At 45.0% G+C, this 24,511-nt stretch overlaps 1 protein-coding gene across 1 annotated transcript; it reads left to right on the forward strand.

The window, feature by feature from the left end:
* The first annotated feature begins 3,319 nt into the window (after positions 1 to 3,319).
* On the forward strand, positions 3,320 to 23,656 carry LOC119520212 (olfactory receptor 1361-like). The gene is made up of 9 exons (XM_037817914.1): positions 3,320 to 3,407; positions 3,717 to 3,824; positions 4,326 to 4,379; positions 4,474 to 4,563; positions 6,868 to 7,019; positions 8,456 to 8,495; positions 13,497 to 13,610; positions 13,710 to 13,864; positions 22,715 to 23,656. The coding sequence occupies exons 1-9, from the start codon at positions 3,320 to 3,322 to the stop codon at positions 23,654 to 23,656; spliced, it is 1,743 nt and encodes a 580-aa protein (XP_037673842.1).
* The last annotated feature ends 855 nt before the right edge of the window (positions 23,657 to 24,511 follow it).

Genomic DNA, 24,511 nt, shown 5'->3' on the forward strand with positions numbered 1-24,511 from the left:
TGGGGCTGGCAATGGGCAGGAGTGTTTCCTGTCCACCAGGATGATGGCTGTGAGCAGACATCCCCCTTTTCTTGGGAAGTTGTGGTGTTTAGTGAATTTTCTCAGCCATTGGATTATTGCCTTTTGTCTCAGAGCTCTCTTAGTTCTGCTCTTGTCTTGACCTGCCCAAATTGCAAGTCTTTGAAGCTTTCTGTATTGGGCTTCTTAGAGTAATTGTTTTAGAAAAAGAAAAAAGGATTAAAAAAAAAAAAAAAAGGGCCCTCCTCACAGATCTAATGGGTTATTGAAATGCTAAGAGACAAAGCAATTAGGGCCATTAAGGAAAGGTCCACAGGGCAGAGAGATCAGTTTTTCTTCGGGATTTGCATATGAGCCTCAGGGCCTGAGCTCTGCCCTTCCCCTTTCTATGTTCACCAGAACTCCAAAAATCCTCCGCTTTTATTTTGGAGTTTTTCGTGCTGTTTTTTTCTATGTCTGTCTCCTCTCTGCTGGGCTGGCTGCTCTCAGATTCTCTTGTGTCTGGTCTCAGTCTATCTGTGGTTGGAGTTTGGATCAGTAGAATGAGTTTCTGATACGAGCTGCCACTGCAGTTCTCCCTTCTCCTTCCCGGAGCTGACAGCCCCTCCTCCCACGGGACTGAGCCTGGCAGGGAGGGGCGCAGGTCCCCTTGCCGCAAAAACTTACAGATTTCGCTGATCTCAGCAGTTCCACATTTTCATGATTGTTGTATGAAGTATGCCCAAAGTCAGATTGCTCTGTGGTGTCCAGTCCACGCAGTTCCTGGCTTTCTACCTACTTTCCTGGAGGAGTAACTAAAACATACAGCTCACCAGTCCACCATCTTGCCAACCAAAAGCCCTATTTTAAAAAAAGATAATACTTAGCAATTATATAGCGGTTTAACTTTCCAGAGTATTTTCATATCACAGCATTTTTATCTTTTCTTCTTTATTGTGAAATATAGTACACATAAAAATGCATAAACTTATGTACAGAGAGTGGATAATTTAGAATGAGTGCTCTCCATCTACCACCCAAGCCCAGCAAGCCCCATCTGAGCTGCTTTTTCATATGGGTCAACTCCTCAGAATTAACCACAGTCCTGTTTTGATCATCATTTATTGATTTTCTATGATTTTATTACCCATATCTACACCCCTAAGCAATATAATTTAATTTGCCTTAAAAATCTTCATTGATGTATTGTTTACATAAAAGCCTTCATTTTTAATTATACATTTTAATGAGCTTGACAGATTTATTTAATCATGGAATCTCCACCACAATCAAGATCTAGAACATTTTCATCACCTCCCAAAAGTTTTCAGTCAATCCCCCTGTCCCTGGTCCCAGAAAACCAAGATCTGCTTCTGTCACTATAGGCTAAGTTTGCATAAATGAAATCATACAATAGACAGACATTTTTGCCTAGCTTCATTCACTCAGTATAAGGCTTTTGAGAATCATCCATGTTGTTGTGTGTATCAGTAATCCACTCTCTTCTCATTGCTTTGTAGTGCTGCATTGCATGGATGCTACAATTTGTCTCTATGTTCATCTGTTGATGGACATTCAATTTCTTTCCAGTTTGGGGCTATTAAAAAGTAAAACTGTTGTAAATTTTTGAACTTTTTCTCCACAACTTTTAATCTGAAAAAATTTCAACCTACAGTAAAGTTGGAAGGATAGTACAATGAATCTGTGTGCCCTTTATCAGGATTCATCATTTGTTAACACTCTCCACATTTGCTTTATCATACTGTCCATCTACCCATCTATCCATTATCTATCTATCTTATTTTTCTACATCTATATCATCTCATGCATGCATAATTATTCTTTATTAATAATCCACTTGAGAGTATATTGCAGAAATTGGTTTTGAACAATTGTGTTTTTTGCTTATGAGTAGTCTTATGGTACATTTTTTGTGTCTTGTTTTGTTTTGGAAGATTCATCTATGTTGTTATGTGCTATGTTCATTTCTGTATGGCTTTCCATTTTAATAATATACTACAGTTTATCTCTCTATCCTACCCCAATGGGCACATGGGTTATTCTCAATTTTAGTAATTACAACAAACATTCTCATCCATGCCTCCTGGGGCACACAAGCACACACCTACCTAGGAGAGCAATGCCATAGGTGTCTATGTCCTCACCTTTACTAATGTAAAACTCTTTTCCAGGATAGTTGTACCAATTCCCACTCTCACAGGCAATGGGTGAATGTTCCTGTCCCTCCAAATCCTTGCCGATATTTGTTGTTGGACTTCTTATTTTGCCACAATCTGATAAGCATAAAATATCTTTTTGTTATCTAGCTTGCATTCCTTGAGTTAACGAGTGTGAGAACTTTTTCCTGAGTAAAACATTGTCAAGATTACCCAGAAGCACGGGGGCACATTTAGGACTGCGATGTGCAGTGGTCAAATTGTGTAAAATACTTATGCATGTGGCTAAAGATTGCAAGTCAATATGCAAAATAAGTGTTCTTTTTTTCCTTCTTCTTTTTTTCCAAGTATATGGTATTGATGTTGATAAAGTAGCAGAGAGTAATGGAAAATGGAGTCATGGAGGAAAGTTTCCAATTCTAACTGTGCTTCTTACTGGCTTTTTGTTTTAACCACGCTGAGCCTTCCATCTACCGTAAATTGAATAGTCCCTCTCTTAGACAGTTCTGCGAAGAAGAAATGAGATAAAGTATATAAAGTACCATGTTTGACAAGCAGAAAGCAGTCAATAAGTGTTAGCTCCTTATTCCTTCTCTGTTGCATTATATTCAAAATTTAAACACTTAAAAATAGCAAATAGCTAGCTAGCTAGCTGGCTAGATGAGCAAATGAATGGATGAATGAATAAATGTAATCGAAAGCACGGTGTTGGGAAATAACACTGGCCTGAGGACCCAAGTGTCACATGAATAATTCTCTAAGTTGAAATGCCCCCAGCTTAATTGCGAGAACCTGAGAACCGTCTACATGTGAAGTTGCCAGAAGCAGAGTGGCGGAGGTGTTGTAGTACACACATTCTTGAATCAGGTCTGGGTTGTTTTGTGTTTCAGCCCCCTTGGAGAGAATCAGCTTGCAGAGGAAGCTCAATGCCCACTGCCTTCTGTGCCCTGATACCCGAGTCCTCTCCTCCATTGTATTAATTCATGATCAGCCATCTAGAGATCTTGGGTCCCGTGCTGAGTCAGGAAGGAAGAGAAGCTTAGGAGGGTTTAGGGGAGGGTATTTCCTTCCAAGGGCTGGGTGGAGTCATCCAGATAACCCTGCAGGGTGGGAGGGAGCATCTCAGAGCAGAGGGAGCTGCCGCCATGAATGAAGATAAGGATGGCGGTTGGGTGGACCCCAAGGGGCTCACAGCTGTGAGACCCAAACCCTCGCTCAGGCAGTGGAAAGCTGGTAAGTCAAGAAGCTTGGGACTATTTCCCACCAACAAAGAGCTGGGTGCTGGGTTTACTTCCACACTCTAAACCCAGGTAAGGGGAAGGGAAAGCTTGAGTTCCCATCTTGCCTTGAACCCTTCCTCATCCCCTTTATCTTTATCCTCATCCCAGAAGGCTTGGCTTCTCTATCCAGCCTTTTAACATCAGGTGGATGGGAATCTGGAACACTAGGAGAGAGGCTGCTGGTCTGGGTGTAGACTCAGGCATCCAAGGGGAGAGAATGTATGTTCTCCGGGAAAGAAAGGCTGACCTGGTTTCTCCCCAGGGCTACACGGACAGAAGCCACAGGTCAAGACCTGGAAGTATCTCTGCTTGATTGTGTCTCTGATCCTGCTCCTCTTGGTGGTTATCCTCAGCCTGTTTCTTCCCAAAGGTGAGATCGCTGGGACAGTGGGGATGAGGTGACCATAGCAAAGCAGGCACAACCTGTACAGGTGGGCAGCAGGTCCGGGGCAGGCATGGAGCAGAAGGGGTTGACTAGTCTGTGTCCCTGGGTGGTACCAGGAGGGAGCAGACATCTCCACCCAGCCTCAGAGGCATTTGGGGGTCTGCAATGGCTAAAGGAAAGCAGGAATGAGTCCAAGTCATTGGTGAGCACCACCCCAAAGCCAAACCTCCAGCTGGGGCTGGAAGCCCAAGTTCCTCTATAAACAGGACAGAGATCCAATGCTGCAGACAGAGTAAAGTCCTGCTTCACCGATCACCAGCTGGTTACTGTGGACAAGCATCGATGCCTCTCTGATTTCCTCATCTATGTAATGGGTGGGGCACTCCAGAGCCCCAAACTGCCTTGTTCTGGGGCTGGAGAAAGCCTTGGCTTTTGGGGTTTGGAGAACAGGAAGAAAACCCCAGTGTTGCTTGTGCCTCTCACCAGTCTTAGAGCAGACAAAGCAGGTGCAGGGGGAAATCATTCAACTGAAGAGAAAAGGTGAGTGGGGGTTACAAAGGGGACCCCTTTTCCCTAATCAAACCCCTTCCCCCTGGCAAGAGCTTCACCTGCCCTTTATCCTTGGGTCTCCCAGTGGCACAGGGACTGGCAGATGCTGGACACGATCGGGACTTCATTCGGGGTGAAATGTTCCGGCAAATAGAGAGTGTGCGGGCAGACAATGGTGAGTGGATGAGAGAGGGAGGTGGGGAGTGGGAAAGGATAAGGGGCTCCACTCCCTCAACACCTTCCTGTAGCATGGGTCTCAGAGGGGCACCCCAAAACCAAGGGCCATTTAAGTATGAGCAGAATATTTAGAAGGAGGGGATGACATGGTCAGACTGTGTCTGCAGTGGGGAAATTCCAGAAAGAACAAGACTTTTAAGGCAGCCAGACCTGGCCCTGCCACACGATCCCTGGGTGTCCTTGGGCAGCTCACTCCGTCGCCTTAGATCTCAGCTCCCTCAGCTGAAAAAACGGGGAAATTAACAATCTCTTCTTCAAGAATGGGTGTCAGGGTTCAGAACCTCCATTTAAAATTTTTTTTAATTTTAATATGGTTTTATTGAGGTATATTCACATACCATACTGTCATCCACAGTGTACAATTATTCACAGCACCAATGTATAGTTGTGCATTCATCACCACAATCAATTTTTGAACATTTTCCTTATTCCAAAAGAAGTAAAAATGAAAGTAAAAAAGAACACCTAAAACATCCCCCCCACCCTATTTTTCATTTAGTTTTTGTCCCCATTTTTCTACTCATCTATCCATACACTGGATAAACGAGTGTGATCCACAAGGTTTTCACAATCACACTGTCACCTCATGTAAGCTACATAGTTATGAGTCACCTTCAGAAATCAAGGATACTGGGCTGCATTTCAACAGTTTCAGGTATTTTCTTCTAGCTATTCCAATACACTAAAAATTAAAGAGGGATATCTATATAGCACATAAGAATACTCTCCAGAGTGACTTCTTGACTCCATTTGAAATCTCCGAGCCACTGAAACTTTATTTCATTTCATTTTGCATCACCCTTTTGGTCAAGAAGATGGTCTCAATCCCAGGATGCTGGGTTCAGATTCATCCCCAGGAGTCATATCCTGCGTTGCCAGGGAGAATTTCATCCCTGGGAGTCAGGTCCCATGTAGGGGGGAGGGCAGTGAGTTCACCTGCCAAGTTGGCTTCGTTAGAGAGAGAGAGAGAGAGAGGCCACAACTGAGCAACAAAGAGGTACTCAGGGGGAGACTCCTAGGCACAATCACAAGTAGGCTTAGCTTCTCCTTTACGGTAACAAGCTTCATAAGGGCAAGCCACAAGATTGAGAGCTTATCCTACTAAATTGTTAGTCCTCAAAGTTTGTGGGACTATCAATAAGAACTGAGGTGGGGAAGTCCAGCATTTCTGCATTTTCCCCTAGTAGAACCTCCACTTTTAATCACTACAACAGTATGTTGCAGAACGTTGTCCTTTGCAGCTTCTAGTACCTGGAGAGCTTGCTAACCAAACCTATTGGAGGTGGTGCCCTGGGTGCTGCATATTTTAAATACAACTTTTGGTTGAATGGATGATAAATACATTAGATGGATGATAGATAGATTAGATAGATAGATAGATAGATATCATGATTGAAGATGACAGATGATAGATATCATGACAGATGATAGATGATGGATGGATGGATGAATAGAGAGATGATAGAGATAGATGACTGAGATAGATGATAGCTCAGACAGATAGAAAGATGATGGATGATGGACAGACGATGGATTGATGGATGATGGATGGATGGATGATGGATGGATGGATGGATGGATGGATAGATTTGCTAGATAATATAGATAACATCAGTGGACATTCCCCCTCCAATTCCTGAGTTCTTGCCTCAGTTCCTATATATCCCCAGGAACCACTTTAATAGTAAGGCTTTTTTATTCCTTTAGAGAAGTTTTTTCTCAAATTCAGCACCTTTGACATTAGGGGCTGGATAACTCTGTGGTGGGGACCATCTGTGATACGTAGGATGTTGAACATCACACCAACCTCCACCACAAGTGCCAACATCACCCCCTCTCCAGTTGTGACAATGAAAAACATCCTCAGACATTGCCAAACGTCCCCTAGGCAGGGGAAAAAATCAACCCTGGTAGAGAACCACTGCTCTAGAGTTTCTTTAAGCAAACAAGGAAAGTCAAACATACCTCTTCCCATTTTATATGAAAGATAGCCTATTATTCACACTAGTCTTTGAGTCTCTTTCTTTTTCTCACTAAATATACAATCAATATCACTTTACTATGTCCTTCTTATATGGCCCAGTAATGGAAAGTATGAACTGACAAAGTAGTGAGTTCCCAGTTGTTGGGTGTATTCAAGCAGAGACCATCAGGAAGGTGGCCAGTGGGTGGTGGGTGACATATCTCTTCACCAGGTGGAAAGAGGGATCTGCCAACTTTGCCCATGGCTCTGTCCTCACAGGCTCCTTCTGCCAGCCCTGTTCCCCAGCCTGGAAAGCCTTTCAGGGCTCCTGCTACCTCTTCTCCACTGACAATCTCACCTGGACTCAGGCCAATGAGTCTTGTTTCCAGAAGCAAGCACACCTGGTTATCATCAACAGCCAAGCAGAACAGGTGGGAAAGCTGGAGGCAGGACCTTAGCAGGGGGAGGGATATTTTGCAAGAATTTTAGAGTTTGTATCTTTGTCCTTTTTGGCATTTAGCACAGTACCCTGGTATGGTCTTCAAGACCTGTCTCATTTGCCCCAGACCACCTTTACTGCTCTGACATAGGGGAATAGCCCTGTGGTCCTGCCTCCAAGCTCTTATTCATGTGGGTCACTCCTCTTGGATTGCCCTTTCCCTTGCTGGCTGTATGGAGAACTCTTACTCATCCATGAAAACCCTAACAAAAACATCCCTTTTTCCACATCTTCTTGTAGCACCATCAGAGACCGCCATCACAGCACTTCACTCTGCATTAGGGCTGCCTGTCCAGCCATCTGGGATCAGATCTGAACCATATCTGGGTATCCTGGGTCTAGAACAAGGCTTGGCACACACCCAATAGGGCCTTTGGACTGTGTCATCTTCTAGGACTATTCCTAAAGCCACAGACAAAATTCCTTGCCCTGTTAAGGGCTGAGAAGAGCTGCCAAGTATTGGATTAGTTTATGAAGACAACAAGCCAAACTGAAAATAACAATCAAGCCTTACTTATTGGTAGTACAAACAAGAAGCTCAACAGAGAAAGTGCCATCTCTCTGTTGTGACAATGAAAAACATCCTCAGACATTGCCAAACGTCCCTTAGGCAGGAATGTTCCATTTTTCCCCCATGGAGTGGCACAGTACTGAGTACTGAGTCAACGTGGAGAAAAGTACCTTCAAGGCTTTCCCCGTCTTTCAGCAGTGCCTGGAGAAGGCTTCAGAATGAAGATATGTGTGAGAGCATGGTTAGCCAGGGGGACTGGAGAATTTGACCTCAGATCCTTGCAGGGACCGTGTGGGGAGGACAGCTATCCTAACAGGTGAAGCCTGAAAGATCACATGTAGGACTTTTGGCCAAGAGCTGGGCTCCTCACTGACAGACACTGGTTTATTAAAGGACAGTTGCAGCCAGTATTTGTCCATCTCTTCTTTCTAGGCACTTTACCCAATAGACAATTTCATTCTTGAGAATATGCTAAGACTGGGGGACTCCCTTCTTTCTACAGGTGAGGAAGCCTAGTGTGGCACAACTTTTCTGAGATCTTAAATGATGTACATGGTGGATCTGGGATTTGCAGCCAGGATACGGTGAACATTCTTCATGGCTGCGTTCCTCTGCCTTTTCTTCCGAGGTGTCTTGAATCTTAGTCCTTCTCCAGCTCCCAGACACTCCTACCACCAACCTTGCAACTATGATGGGATTCTGTTGCACAAATATGGCTTCTCCCCATCCAGGACTTCCTGACACCAACTGAGCAGATGACTCCCTGGATAGGCCTCTTCCAAAAGAACGGGGGTACCCACAGATGGACTGATGGTTCCGTCCCAGTCTACAAGTGAGTATCCCTGTCTGGGACCCAGGTGCCCCTCAACACCAAGATGGTCTACAACCCAGAGGCTGGTAGGGCTTTCAAGAATTGATTTATGATTATTTAGATGCTCCCTTTTCATGCATTCATAATTATTTACCTGCAGACATAAATTTGACTCTTCCAGTTATTGTTAATTTTGTTACTTGAGAAGAGTGTTCCTGAGGCACAATGGGTTCTCTGTCAAACTGGTTTCTTTGTTGCAGGACTTCTCAGAGCCTTGAATGTACTAATGAGCACTGGGTCTATTCAGGAAGACTGTAACAATGTAGCACTTTCCAAGTGTATTAGTTTTCTAGGGCTGTTACAATAAATTACCATAAACTGAGTGGCTTAAAAACAACAGAAATGTATTCTGTCACATTTACGGAGGCCAAAAGTCTCAGAAATCAAGGTGTTAGCAGGGTTGACTCCTTCTGGAAGCTCTGAGGGAGAATCTGCTCCAAGCCTCTCCTGGCTTCTGGTGTTTGCCGGCAAACCTTGGTGATCTTTGGCTTGTAGATGCATCACTCCAATCTCTCCCTCCATCTTCAGGTTGCCTTCTCTTAGTGTGCCCTTTCACCTTCTCTTTTCTTATAAGGATGCTTGTCTCTGGATTTAGCACTCACCCAAATCCAGGATAACTTCATCTGGAGATTCTTCACTTAATTACATCTGCAAAGAACTTTTTACCAAATAAGCTCACATTCACAAGTACTGGGGGATAGAACTTGGGTTTTGGTGGATCGCCATTCAACCCAATGCACCAACCTTTGTGACACCCTTGTCAACAGCCAAACATTTTGGGTAGAGCATTTCAGAGTCCCCATGGGATGTGCTGCCTGTTTGATCAAGACTAAACTCTTCAGTTTGTCCTTCAAGGCCTTTCACATTCCCCACCCCCCTCAATATTTATACCCTCTAAGTTTCTGCTCAGCCAGAACCAGTCAGACACCTACTGAGTCACTCTGTATCTGCTTCCCCAATCCCCACTGCCCCTGCCCAAGCTCAGAACCGCTTACCTCTGGGTGGACATTTGCATCTGATTGTGACCTTGTCTTCATTGGCACTAACCGTGGATCTGATGAGGCATTAATGAATCCCTGGTTCCTGAGGATGTTTTGGAGCTGGTTACTGTCCACCTTGCAAACCTCACCCCTTACACTTCCCATCACCCCAGTGACCTTCCTTGGGCTCTCCAGTCACCTGGAAAGGTCCAGATGAGCTCTTCTTCCTGGTGTTTGCCTGCAGCATCACCTTCTGCCTTTGCTCTCCTCACCTTTCCTTGCTTGGCCAACTGCTCTGTTCGGGTTCAGGCCCAGGACAGAAGTCATCTCATTGGTAAACTCGTCCATGGTCTGAGCACCTGCTGTATACCAGACACCTTAGGCGCACCAGGCATCACATCCTGAGTGTGCTCCCTTTTTGCAAAAGAGGGCACAAAGGCTCGGTGGCATTAAGGCAGCTTCCCCAGCTCATAGGCAGCAAGTGGCAGAGCTGGGATTTGGACAGGGTCTGTCTGGCTTTGGGGTGGACCTCGGAGAAGGGGAGAGGGCCAGTGTGCTGGGGCAATTGGGAGCTGGAGACCCTCAGCTAGGTCTGTTCTACTTGTCTGAAGACTGTCCTTGTCACAACTCCTGTCTGAACTTCTGAACTTGTTTTCTCCACTTGGCAAATGGCAGGAGGTTGACCTGAAGGTTATTTTAAGAGGAGGTCAATATTTGACTCCCTTTGGGAGACTCAAAAGCCTCAGGGCTGGGGGCTCCAGGCACTGGTCCCACTGCTGAACGTTTGTGGACATCTCTTATAGCAACAGACACTACAAAGAGCTGCACAAGAATGCAATCAACTCAACCTGTGTGATGATGCTTCACCATGGACACTGGAAGGACCTCCCTTGTGACTCAGAGTCCTCTGTGTTCATCTGTGAGAAGCGGCAGAGCTGCTGACCCAAGCCTCAACACTCCACCCCCTGGGGTTGATGTTGATCTCTTGCTGTGTGACTTCAGCCCCTTCCCCTGCCCTATCTGGGCTTTGAGACCCCAGAGGCAACAATAAAGGATGTTTCCCCAACCCCCTGGATCCTTTCCTTAGCTCAAGGACTGCTCACTCTTTACCTCCTTTATGCTGATATCTGCTGCAGTGAATAAATGTGCCAGATGCAATCTTGGATCTCTCCCTGCATGTGTTGGCTTGGAGACGTAGCCCAGAGAAACATGTTCTTAAACTTAATTCATTCCCATGGGTGTCAACCCTTGTAAATAGGAGATTTTGATGAGATTACTTCTGTTAAGGTGTGGCCCAACTGGATCAGGATGGGTCTTAATCTTATTACTGAAGGTCTTATAGAAGGTTACAGAGAGAGAGAAAGCTGGAGGAGCGGCCAGAACCTGGAAGTCAACAGAACCCAGAGGGGAAAGGAAAAGACCTTGCCATGTGCATTGTCCCATGAAAGAAAAGCCAAAGACCAAGGATCCATGGCTGCCAGTCTTTTGGGAGAAAGCATTGCCTTGATGATGCCTTGAGTTTGGACTTCTCCTAGCTTCAAAACTGTGAGCCAACAAATTCCCATTGTTTAAGCCAACCCATTGCATGGTATTTGTGTTAACATCCAGGAAACCGAAACACTGCAGGAAGAGTATAATTCCCACCCATTAATGCCAGGCTTGGGCCAATGAAATGTGCTAGGAATCGACATGTTCCATCTCTATGCAGGAGCTTTATGAGCCCTGGGGTGGCTCTGCCATGTTTATTTTGTCCTTGCCTCAAGAATAGCACATCCCAGAGAGGGGCAGCTCCTTCAACCTTGGTCTTGCAATGAATACCCCTGGAACAGAGCTTCTGCTGACCCATTATGGACTGAGAAATGGACCTTTGTGGTTGTCACACTTGTTACTGCAGCACACTTAGCCTAATCTAACTGATAAAGGGACAAAATTCCATTTCATAAAAATGCTCAGATCTGGGACTTTCTTCTGGTGAAACAGGCCTAAAGCTTGCAGGAAAGGAAGGTTTGGGATCCTCAGATACAGTCAGCATCATCAAAGCCCACCAGCCACTCTAGCTTCCTTTCTGGCTCCCATTGTGCCAAATCAAAGCCCTTCACAGTCCAGCCATTTCCCTTTCTCTACCCCCCTCACACCTCCATGCCCTTCCTCATGCAGTACCCTCTACAATACCTCCCTGCCCTTGTCTTCCCATGGGACATTGTTGCATCCTCCATCTACCTGGCAACACATGCAAGTCTGACACTTGCTTCCCTCTTAAAGACTGTGTCAGTTTATCTTCTAGTTCCATGGCTGCTGCAACAAATAAACCCAACCTTGCTGGCTTAAAACAGAAATTTATTTCTCTCACAGTTCTGGAGGCTCTAAGTCCAAAATCAAGCTGTGGCCTGGCCATGCTGTCTCTGAAGTCTCTAGGACAGGATCCTTCCCTGCTTCTGGTGTTCTGGTGGTTCTAGGAGTTCCTTGGCTTGTGCCTACATCATTCCAATCTCTGCCTCCTGTCACTGGATTTGGGGCTGACCCTAAACAGGTAGGATCTCATCTTGATCCTTAACTAATTATATTTGCATAGGTTCTATTTCTAAATAAGGCTATATTTTGAGATCCTTTGTTAACTTTATAGTTATGATCTACATTAGGTGGACACAGTGGATCTTAATCCTATTAAAAAAAGCATCCTTCAGTCTCTTAACTGCAAATGACCCCTTTCAGTTAATTCCAAAATCTGACTCAGTTTTCTCCACCTTTGCAATCCTGGGTTTCTGAGGCTAAGAGGTGAGCGAGGCTACAAGTGTTTCTGGCTTTAAGGAGCCCAAGGGATATGTACTGTGCACAACCTGACGTGCTCCACTGGCATAGCAATTCCCTGGAAGCCAATTCCAAGTTTTACTCGGGAAAATTCATGGGATTTTCATGACCCCTGAGTGCTCATTAAAAGTTGACACACAATTCCCCATCTCCACTTCATTTGTGCAGATTAATGAGTCCCCAAGGGTCAGCCACGGTCCTTGAGCAAATGAGGTTTGATGCACAAAGATCAGGGCTTGACGTGGAGCAGCCGCAGGCTCACCCCCTCCAGAGCAACGGTCCCCAGACAGTTTTCCCAGTTAGCCTTGAGCCAAAACTTGGGCGTTTGATTAGCAGCAAAGAGACGTGCGTGGGAATTGGGGGTGGCCTTCTCTTGCCCCCAGACAGAAGATTCCCAGGCTCCCAGCAGCGAAATGCTGCAGTGGCACCACACTGCTCTCAGGCAGCAGAACCCAAAGCATCAAAACACAAATGGCTGGCTGTGAGCACTCAACCCTGCTGGGCAGGGAGAGTCTGTGGGTCCCCAGGGCTCTGGGGGAGGCTGCAGCTTCACCATCTCCATCCAAACCCTTACCACACACTGTTACATAAGTTTCATGTTCAACATTGTATTTGTTTCCTAGCTGCTAAAACAAATACAGCTCAATGGGTTGGCTCAACCACAGGAATTTATTGGCTCAGGGTTCCAAAGGCTAGAAGGCTTGCTTCATCCTGGGGTAGGTATCTTCTGGCTAGTAGGCAATCTTTGGGGTTCCTTGGCTTTTACTTCACATGCTGATGCACACGGTGGTGTCTTCTCCTCTCTCTCCTGGGTTCAGTAGCCTTCCGGCTTCTAACTGCTCCCTGTGGCTTCTTTCTCCGTCTGACCTTCACTTTTCTTATAAAGGATTCCAGTGATTGGATTAAAGCCCAACCTCTTTCAGTGGGGTCACGCCTTACTTAACTGAGATCCTGTTTACACTGGGTCCACACCCACCAGAATGTGCACCGAGACGGAGCACGTGTCCAAACACCGGTACACAATTCCATCCTCCACAAGCGTCTACCCCTCCCCACTGGACGGGCATCCCCAGAAGGCAGCGTGCTCTGGGCTTGCTCACCGTCTTAGTAGACTCTCAATAAATACCTGAGAAAGCAGACAGATGCACTCTTTCATAACCCTAGGAGAGCCTGTGAATGGAAACGTCCTTCTGAAATGCGAATGGCGGTTCCCTAACGTGTCCGGGATTCACCTTTCAGGTGTGGCCGTCCTCACAGGAGCCCATCTGCCGGTGCATGTGCATTACGGGCAGTATCTGGAGCAGATGAGGGTCGTCCCCGGCTGCAGGGATCACGTCCTCCGCTATCCGCCCGGCCTCTCTTCCCAGGCCGCCTGAGCCACGCCGGGTCCCCGCTGCCTGGTCCCGTCACGGGCTTTTCCGAGTCCCGGTGGGCGTCGTCTTCCCGCCGCAGGGGATTGGCACGTGCTGCCCCCTCCCCGGTGCTTCCCCGACCCCGGCCTCTACCCCTGGGGGATCCACCTGCCCACGCAGCTGGACAGCCCCGTTCTCCGTGACCCTCTCCAGGCCCGCCCAGCTCTCCGCGGATTAGGTCGTCGGGGTCTCGCAGTGCGCGGCCTTCTTCCTCATTACACTCCTTGTGCTCTTGTCTGATTCCCACGGTCCATCGTCCGCCTCTCCCCTCCTGTAAAGCCCACGAGCGCAGGGGCCGAGCCTGCCTTGCCCACTGCGGCCTCCGGCTCCGGGCTCAGGGTCCGCCTCGACTTCCCCCCGCGCCTCTGTTGATCCCGTGGGGCCGGGGGTGGACTCCACTGAGCTGGAGAGGAGGGTTGTCTCGTGCACAATCTGCTTCCCAGGCCGCGCATCTTTATCGAGCTAACCAGTGAGGGGGGCTTCCTGCCTCCCCCAGTTATCAAACAGCTCATCAAAGCGTGAGGTTTCCCTCCTCCGTTTCCTCTAACGCAACCACTTATCTCGAGAAAGAGGGGCCCCTTGAGCAAGACAGGCCAGCGGATTAAAGAGCCCGCCAGCCCGTCCTAGCCCTCCGATCCCTAGTGTGATCTTATCCTAGAAATATTACAGCACATGCTAAAACTGGAGATGGAAGGTGTCTGAGATCCAGCTCCCTCTCTAGAAGCTCCTGGGCAAGGAGGGGAACAGAGGAGCGCTCGAGTCGTTCAGATCCCGGGAGATAAATGCAGTGAAGACGAGACAAACCCCCAGATGGTTACAGCCCCTTCCCCTTCCCCAAAACCCTCGAAAGTAAGAAGATCCCAAAAGGAAATCCATCTACGATGAAAGTACCGTTAGCAGTAAAGATTATCTGCCAGTTTTCATGTATTTGGGATCAGATTGAAGAATCACAGGAAATTTTAGTTTTTTTGCTTTTTGTTCTGTGTGTGAATTTGAAAAAATGATTGTGTAACACATACACGACATAAAATTTCCCATTAACCACTTTCAAGTACACAATTCAGCACTGTTGATTATGTCCACAATGCTGTACTACATCACCACCATCCATTACCAAAATTTTTCCATTATCCAAAACAGAAATTCTTTACCAATTAAGCATTAACTCCCCATTCCGTATCACCACCCCTGTCTCTGCTAACCTGTAATCTATTTTCTGACTCCGTAAGTTTGCATATTCTAAGTATACATATAAATAATATACAATATCTGTCCTTTTCTCTCTGGCTTAATTCACTCAACATGATGTCTTCGTGCTTCACCCACGTTGTAGTGTGCTAAGAAGTTGACATCTGGGAGCTCATCTGATGCTTCTCAGGGCCCTGGTGAGTGGTGGGTATTATCACTGACTCCAAGATTTCCGTGGTAGGCATTGCACACTATGGCTTTGTCTTTGCATCTATCTCAAGCCAAGGGTCCCATCCCTGGAAGGAGATATCTTCATGTACATTATGAACACACTCCTCCCACCTTTTCATCAACCTCGGAAACAAGGAATGGAGAAAGCCCCTTGTGCTGGTTTGTATATATTATGCTCCCCAGAAAAAGTCATATTCTTTAATACATTCTTGTAGAGGCAGATGTATTAGTGTGGATTAGGTTGGAACCTACTGGTTTAGTATTTCCATGGAGGCATGGCCCCGCCCATTCAGCATGGGCCTCCATTAGTTTACTAGAGCCTTATATAAGCTCACACACAAGGAGCTCACAGCTAGCTGGAGCTGAGACAGACATTTTGAAGATGGCTGTTGGAAGCTGATGCAGACATTTTGGAGAACAACATTTTGAAACAGAAACTGGGAGCAAGCAGATGCCAGCCACGTGCCTTCCCAGCTAACAGAGGTTTTCTGGACGCCATGGGCCATCCTCCAGTGAAGGTACCCAATTGCCGATGTGTTACCTTAGACACTTTATGGCCTTAAGACTGTAACTGTGTAAGCAAATAACCCCCCTTTTATAAAAGCCAATCCATCTCTGGTGTTTTGCATTCTGGCAGCATTAGCAAACCAGAACACCCCTTAAGAAGACCTTCCTGAGCAAACTCTTGAGGTGGCGATGGCACATGGCACCCTCATCTATAAATTGGGTTAAAGATGCCACCTCATGGGACTCTATCAGGATACAGGCATGGAAAAACACTTTCCACATGGTAGGTGCTCAATAAATACATTGAGTTCTGCCTCTTCCTTCTCTTTTGGGCTGGGAGACTTGACTTCACTCTTGCTGGGTTCAGTTGGGTCACAACCAATTTGATATTGACCTTGGGTGGTGAAATGCTTACCCCCACAAATCTGTGTCTGGGAACCGAAGTGCATAATTGAAATGAATCAACGCTCTCAAACTTTGTTGAGATTGAAATCTGAGCCTAATACATGCAGATTTTCCCTTTACCATTGATGGAACAAAAGGAAGGTTTCCTTCTGTTTTATTGAGATAAATAACAGCACTATCAGAGCAGGGAGTTTTCAAGTGATGCTGCCAATTGGGGTTATAGATTTCCTTTGGAAATTATTTTCTTGGGACTTGGCAAACATATCTAAAGTTTCAGAAATAGTTACAAAGTTCCTTTGCTCAAATTATACTTTCAAAGACAGTTTTCTGTTGCAAGAACAAAAAAACACCTTGATTTTGGACTTCTGCCCAGATCTCTGAGACGATAAATTTTGGTTGTTTTAAGCCATCTAGTTCATGGTACTTTATTCCAGCAGTTTTTGAAACTGATACAATCTTTATAACAATCTAACCAAATGGATAAGTTTCCAGAATTTATAAGGAGCACCTATAAAAATTACCAAGAAAGAAACATTAGGAAATTGAACAAGGGATGTAAATAGGAAAGTTGCAGATCTAAATAAAGGTCAGGTATTCCCAGTGAAAATTCAGCATCCAAATTGCAATGTGCTAAAGTGTAAAGTGCACTCTGGGTTCCAAAGACATAGTAAGAAAAAAGAATGTAAATTTTTTGATGCTGAATTACAAGTTGAAACAAGATTTTGGCTCTATTGTGTTAAATAAAATGTATTATTAAAGTTAATTTCACTAGTTCCTTTTTGCTTTTTATAATGTGGCTACTAGGAAATTTAAAATTATACACAAGGTCCTCACCTGATTTCCCTAACACTCTAATGGGTTGGAATCAGTTGAATGGTGGGTGTTTTCGTTTCCTAGGCTGCTCAAGCAAATACCATGAAAGGATTAAGCTTAACAATGGGAATTTATTTCTCATAGTTTTGAGGAGAGTGTACAAATCAAGGCATTACCAAGGTGACACTTTCTTCCTGAAGACTGGTTGCTGGTGATCCTTGACTCCTCTGTTACATGGCAAGGCACACACATGGTGCCATCTGCTGGTCTCTCCCTTCTCTTCTGGGTTCCATTTCAGCTTCTTGCGTCCTGCGGCTCTCTCTCTCTCTCTGTGTGTGTCTGAATTTTATTCTCTTATAAAGGACCCCAGTGATAGTATTAAGACCCATCCTGATTGAGGTGGCATTCACCTTAATTAAGTAACCTCATCAAAAGGTCCTATTTACCATGGGTTCACACCCACAGGAATAGATTAGATTTAAGAACATGTTTTTCTGGGGTACATACAGCTTCAAACCACCACAGTGGGTCATAATGAAAAAGTTGAAAGTCTGCAAATTATTTGCTTTTTTAAAAAGAGTTAATTCAAGGTTTTCACTATTGTAACACTTTAGGCAGACACTTGCTTTCATATATGCTTCTTTAAGGGGAAGGCAAGGGATGAGGTTTTACCTAACCTGCCAATAATAATAACAGCTAGTTGTTATTTATAAAAACAGTTATTGCTTATGAGTCTTCACCGTGGGCCAGGCACTGTTCTAAATATTTTATGTGTGTCAGTTGACAGAGTCATTACAATAACCACACGTGGGAGGTTTTGTTACATTATCCCCATTTTCTAGATGAAGACACTGAAAATTAAGTAACTCACAGGAGGTCCACCAGTTAGTAAGTGAAGGAGCCAGAAATGGGATCCAGGACATCTGACTCAAGATGATTCAAGATGTATATGGTGTGTGAATAAAACTGTTTTAAAAAAAGATGATTCAAGATGGACCACATCTCTGATGACCAAGTTTAGAACTGTGGCTATAAATTGTCCTCTGTAGGCAGCCAACAGCCTCACAGTTAAAATCCCAGCTCCTGGTAAACCAGTATCCTTGTAAAACCAGTAAAATCCCAGCTCTTGGTAAACTACTCCCAAGGGGAAAAAAAATCAAGACTACCCTATTGAGATATCAATCATTTCTTTACTTAGAAGGATCTGGTCTGATGTGAAGATACATAAAGTTGGGTTTTCAAGAAGTGGTATACCCACAAATGTACATGTGATTAAACGACATATTTCTATACTCACACATTGTAACAATGTCCGTTTCCTGGTTTTGGTATTCTACTATAGTTACGTAAGATGCAACCATTGGGAGAAGCTGGGAGAAGGATACATGGAACCCATCTGTACTATCTTTGCAAGTTCCTGGGAATCTATAATTATTTCAAAGTAAAAAGTAAAAAAAATAAGGCATACTTATCATCTGCTATGGATTGAATTGATTGAATTGTGTCCTCCAAAAGACATGATCACCAGGTCTGTGAATGTGAACATATTTGTAAATAGGATCTTTGAAGATGTTATTGGTTAGAATGAGGACAAACTGGATTAGGGTGGGCTCTTAACTCAGTGTGACTGGTGTTTTTGTAAGTAGAGGAAATTTGTACATGGTACATGGTGAGTAAGGGAGGGAGAGAGAGAGGGGGGTGGAAAGAGAGAGAGAGAGAGAGAGAGAGAGAGAGAGCTGGCTTTGTGATGGAGGCAGAGATTGAGTTATGCCACAAGCCAGGGAAAGTCTGGGAGAGGCATGCAATGGATTCTCCCCTTTAAAAGGAGGTGTGATTTGGACTTTTATCCACAAGAACCATGAGAAAACACATTTCTGTTGTTGAAGCCAATTGGTCTGGGGTAGCTTGTCAAAGCAGCCCTGGCAAACTTAGACCTCACCCAAGCTTGGAAACCTATGTGGTTCGACTGTAGAGACCAATCTGTAAGAAGAGATGTACAAAGTATTAGGATGGTTCTGGGTAAGTGAATGCGTGTGATGGCTATGAAAATGCAACTCTCAGGTCTATGACTGTGGGGAGTGTTAAGTTTCTGGTGGCCTCAATTTCCACTGAATCCATGCCGAGAACAATGGCTGAGTGCAGCTGGGATGCCAAGGTGCATTCCTGCAAGATGTGGGTCTCCTTGGACAGGAGGCATTGGCTCCAGAACTCCCCACCAGCCCTGCTGATAATTTCATAGAACTGTGCTTTAAGATATTTTTACCCAACCATCCTTCCTTCCCTCTCTCTTCCACAGGGATCAGACCTACACCATAGTTGGATGGTTTTCCCTCTTCCAGCTCCCTCCCATTCTCCCTCTGTGCTGGTTTGAATCTTTTAAGTACCTCATAAAAGACTATGTTCTTTTAATCCACTCTTGGGGCAGACCTATTGTGGGTGGGATGTTTTGATTGGGTTGTGTCCATGGAGATGTGACCCACCAAATTGTGGGTGGGAACTTTTGATTAGATTACTTCCATGGAGATGTGTCCCCGCCCATTCAAGGTGGGTCTTAACTAGTTTACTGCAGTCCTTAAGAGAGTTCAGGGAGAGAAAGAGAGAGAGAGAGAGAGAGCTAAGAGCTGACCCAGACCTAGATGCTTGGAGATGCAAACAGAAAGATGTTTGGAGAAGCTAAGCTAAGAGACGAAGCCCAGAATTTGCCCTGGAGAAGCTAAGTGAAAACCCACAGATGCTTAAAGAGAAAGCCTCTGGAATCAGAAGCTGAAAGCAGTACAACTCGGGAGCAAAGAACCAGCAGACGCCAGCCATGTGCCTTTCCAGCTGACAGAGGTGTTCTGGACACCATTGGCTTATCTTCAGTGATGATATCCTCTTATTGATGCTTTAGTTTGGACACTTATGGCCTTAGAACTGTAAATTTGTAACCTAATAAACGCTTGTTGTAAAAGCCAATCCATTTCTGGTATTTTGCATTCCAGCAGCTTTAGCTAACCGAATACCCTCACAGGAGTTTTCCCTAGTAAACTTCTTGCTCATCTTATTCTGTCTTAGCATCTGCTTCTTAGAGGACCTGGATAAACAGAAACAATGTAGCAGGGAAGGAGCACATTCAAAGCCATCTCAGAAGCTTGGCATGGCTTGGTGGACACTCTGAGTCATACGTGCTCCACAGACCCCGGGAAGAAGCTGTCATTGAGGTGTCAGGACCCCAAGAGGATGATTCTTGACAAGAGGGAAGACAGACTCCATCTACCAATTCCCTTCCCCAGAGTGTTGTACCATTTGCATTCCTACCAACAGTGGCATAGAGTCCTTGTTTTCCACATCTATGCCAGTATTGAGTGTTATCTGTATTTTTATTTCTGTGAGTCTTCCAGGCCAAAAGTTTTCTCTTGCTCTTGTTAAACCTTTAGGAATTTGAACATCTTTTTTTTTTATTTTATGGAGGTGAAATGCGCATAACATAAAGTGTACAATTCACTGACATTCAGTACATTTACAGTGTTGTGCAATCATCATCATTATTGACTTCCAACACATTTTTATCACCCTCAAAGGAGACCCTGTACCATGATGAATCACTCTCCATTCCCCCTCCCCCGGTCCCCGGCAATCACTGATATGCCTGTTCCAGAGATTTCATTAAAATGGAACCACACAATATGTAGTCTTTCGTGTCTGCCTTCTTTCACATGATGTTCTTGGGGGCCATCCATGTTGTAGCATTTGTCAGCAGGTGAAAAGTTGTTCAACACCATTAGTCATTAGTGAAACACAAATTAAAAGCACAATGAGACACCACTTCACACTCACTAGTATGGCTAGAATTTTTTAAATGAAAAAGAGCAAGTATTGGAGAGGATGTGGAGAGACTGGAACCCCCATACGTTGCTGGTGGGAATGCAAAATGGTGCAGCCAATGTGGCAAACATTTTGGCATTTCCTCACAGAGTTAAACACAGAATTACTATATGACTCAACAATTTCCCTTTTAGGTATGTACCCAAAAGAATTGAAAACAGAGCCTCAAACAAATACTTGTTTATCACAGCATTATTGAAAATGACCAAACTGTAGAAACAACACCAAAGTCCACCAGTGGATGAACGGATAAACAAAATGTGGCAGATCCATGCAATGCAATATTATTCAGCCACAAAAAGGAATGAACATATTTTTAAGTATGCTCAGGGTCATTTTAAGTCATGCTCAGGTATTCATTAGCTTGGCTCAGAGCCAAACTACCTAGATTTCGATCTTAGATCTGCCATTTCAAGTTGCGTGATTATTGGTAAGTGAGATTTTCTGTTTCCTTCCTCATAGGGCTATTGTGAGAATTAAAAAAAAATTCATGTTTAGCATAGACCCAGCTACATAATAAATGCTTAATATATTATAATCACTATTATTAATAATATATTTTAGAGTTTATTGATGGGAAACAAATGGGGACCATGCTATTCCTCTGACATTAAAGAGAGACATGTATGAATACAACCAATGCTTTGGGGACAAAATTCTTTCCCACAGGGATGCTAGGATCAAAGTCTGCACTAGGAAAAAAAGCTAAATGCATGTGTTTTAACAAGCCACTCTGAGACCAAGTCCCAGAAGCCAGAGAGTCCCATATAATGATGCCATGTTGGTTCTGCTGCATACTTCTTATGAAAGCATGCTCCTTTGCCACAGCTCCAGGACAGAGGTGAGGCAACAGTAAACCCAGACTCCTGGAAATGTGACATCTGTGAACCCGGAGGCTCTGGGATCTGAAAGAGGCTCCCTGGTGACTGGTCAAGTAAGTGTATGAACAAGACAAGCTACAGGGGATCTAGACTGAGGGACCACCCCCTGGAACTGCCCCCTTCAGGGGTTGGAACTCTGCTCGTTCTCATCCACAAGGACTGTGAGTGTCTGGAACTAGAGCCTCCTCAGTTGGCAACAGATCATGAACTTGCCAAGAGAGTGGGTACTTGGACCAGAGCCTGGGTATATTCTTATTTCCATGTGGGAGTTTAAGCAAGTTAGATTTTTAGCCTCAGTTGTCTGCCCCATGCACTTGTTGAGTGTTCAATGGGATGGTGCATGCCAAGTGCTTGGCTCAAGGGCTGGTATGTGGTTGGCATCAAATAAATGTCATGGTTCTGCTCAAAATTGGAGGATTTGAGCAGGTGCCATAGAAGAGAGCAAGGAGATTTAACCTACACCTGAGGTTCTCAACCTAGGGTGGTTCTGCTCCCTGCCTACCCAGGGGACATTGGTGATGTCTGGAGACGTTTTTGGTTGTCACAGCTTGGGGAAGGGTGCTACTGGCATCATGGGGGTAGAATTCAGGGATGCTACAAAATACCCCACAGTGTGAATTATGTACCCCAGTTTGCACATGGCCTTAGTCTTTGCATTCTGGTGGGTGTGGACCCATTGTAAATAAGATATCTTCAAGTTGTTACTTCTGTTGTAAAAGTTGTGGCCCCACTGAATCAGGTTGGGCTCTAATTGAGTTCCTAGAATCCTTTACAAACAGAGTTCAAGTCTGACGGAGAGAGAAGCCACAGGGAGCAGCCAGAAGCTGGAAGTCAATGGAACCCAGAAAAGAAAGGAGAAGATGCCGCCATGTGCATTGCCAGGTGACAGAAAAGCCAAGGACCGGACATCACTAGTAGGCAGCCCCAGAGCACTACAGGCTTTGGGAAGAAAGCATTGCCTTGCTGATGCCTCGATTTTGGACTTATCCTGGCCTCAAAACTGGGAGTCAATGAATACCCATTGTTGAAGCCAACCCCTTGCATGGTATTTGTTTTAGCAGCTGGGAAACTAAAAGAGTGGGAAGAGTAGCAGTGAGGTGACCCTCATCCTCCCCAGGAACCCACTCACGGTCAATGCCCTTGTTTCTGTCTTTAGAACTCCCTGGACATGGGCAATCAGACTCAAGTCTCTGAATTCATCCTTCTTGGCTTCTCTGAGCAGCCCCAGCAACAGCAGCTTCTCTTTAGTCTCTCCTTCACTCTGTATCTGATCGGGGGTCTGGGGAACCTGCTCACCATCCTGGCCATCACCTTGGACTCTCACCTTCACCGCCCCATGTATTTCTTCCTCAGTAATTTGTCTTTTCTTGACATCTGCTTTACCTCCACCACCATCCCCAAGATGCTGGCAAACCATCTCAATGGGTGTCCCATCATCTCCTCCCCAGCATGCCTGGCCCAGATGTATTTCTTCATTGCCTTTGGGACAGCTGGCAGCATCCTTCTCTCGGCCATGGCTTATGACCGCTACTTGGCCATCTGCTGTCCGCTGCACTATGTGACGATCATGAATGTCCTCCGATGTGCCTTGCTGGTGGCTGTACCCTGGGTCTCTGCCAACCTCATCTCCATGGTCCACACCATCCTGATGACTCGCTTGTCATTTTGCACCAACAAGATTCTACACTTCTTCTGTGACCTCAACACCTTAATCAAACTCTCCTGCTCTGACACTCAACTCAACGAGATACTGGTGTTGGTCCTGGGGAGCTCAGGGGTTCTGATCCCTTTTGTCTGCATTACAGCCTCTTATACGCCTATTGCCATGGCTGTGTGGAGGGTGCCCTCCACACAGGGGAAGTGGAAAGCCTTCTCCACATGTAGCTCTCACCTTTGTGTTGTCATTCTCTTCTATGGGACCATCATTGGAATCTACTTTAACCCTGCATCTTTACACACCACCCAGAGGGACATAGCAGCCTCGGTGATGTACACTGTTGTCACCCCCATGCTGAACCCCTTCATCTACAGCCTGCGCAACCCAGATCTGAAAGGTGCCCTCTGGAAACTTCTTGGCGGGAATTGCTTTGCAAAGTAAGCCTCTCTAATCACTCTTTTTAGTCACAATTCCTTTGAAACTGGTTCCCAAGATTAGACCACAGGGTGGTTTTTCTTGGATCACAGATACAACATTAAACAACTCTAAAACATTGTTTCTTTTTAAGTTCTTTTTGTCCTTCTGGTTATGCCATGAGAAAGTCTCAGCTTGGAGCTACATCCCTTTCAAAATCGAAAAGGTGGGTCTCGGGCTCAGAGCCTTCATTAGGCAACACTATTTGGCTAGAACTGAAACAACATTCTTTTATTTTCGCTATATTCTCTTCTTGTCTTCTAAATTGGCTGGCATTCATTTGGGAAAAAGGAAAGCCTGTACTAGCTGGCAAAATTATTTATATCAAGTGGCTCTGTTTTTTACATTTATGGTAGTGATCTACTTATTTACAATGGTAAATGTTATGGGTTTTAAAAAAACAGTCAGTCAATAGGAACTCTCATTCATTGCTGATGGGAATGCAAAATGGTGCAGCCACTTTGGAAGACAGTCTGGCTGTTTCTTGTAAAGCTAAACATAGGCTTACCATATGATCCAGCAATCATGCTCCTGAGTATTTACCCAAAGGATTTGAAAAGTGATGTCCGTCTAAAAACCTGCACATGAATGCTTATAGCAGCATTATTTGTAATTGCCAAGAATTGGAAGCAACCAAGATGTCCTTTGATAGGTGAATGGACAAACTGTGGCACATTCATACAATGGAATATTTTTCAGTAATACAAAATATGAGCTATAAGCCACGAAAAGATGAAGAAAATTGTTTTTCTGGCTGCTAAAACAAATACCATTCAATGGATTGTCTTAAGAAGAGGAATTTATTGGCTCACGGTTTCAGAG

This window comes from Choloepus didactylus, chromosome 25, assembly GCF_015220235.1.
Source record: "Choloepus didactylus isolate mChoDid1 chromosome 25, mChoDid1.pri, whole genome shotgun sequence".
NCBI lineage: Eukaryota > Metazoa > Chordata > Mammalia > Pilosa > Megalonychidae > Choloepus > Choloepus didactylus.

What these genes read in the sequence shown, in the direction of transcription:
- LOC119520212 (XM_037817914.1), top strand. Translation starts at nt 3,320, where the DNA reads ATGAATGAAGATAAGGATGGCGGTTGGGTGGACCCCAAGGGGCTCACA. An exon ending in CAGCCTGTTTCTTCCCAAAG is followed by an intron (nt 3,825 to 4,325) that starts GTGAGATCGCTG and finishes GCCTCTCACCAG; the next exon opens with TCTTAGAGCAGACAAAGCAG. An exon ending in GAGTGTGCGGGCAGACAATG is followed by an intron (nt 4,564 to 6,867) that starts GTGAGTGGATGA and finishes CTGTCCTCACAG; the next exon opens with GCTCCTTCTGCCAGCCCTGT.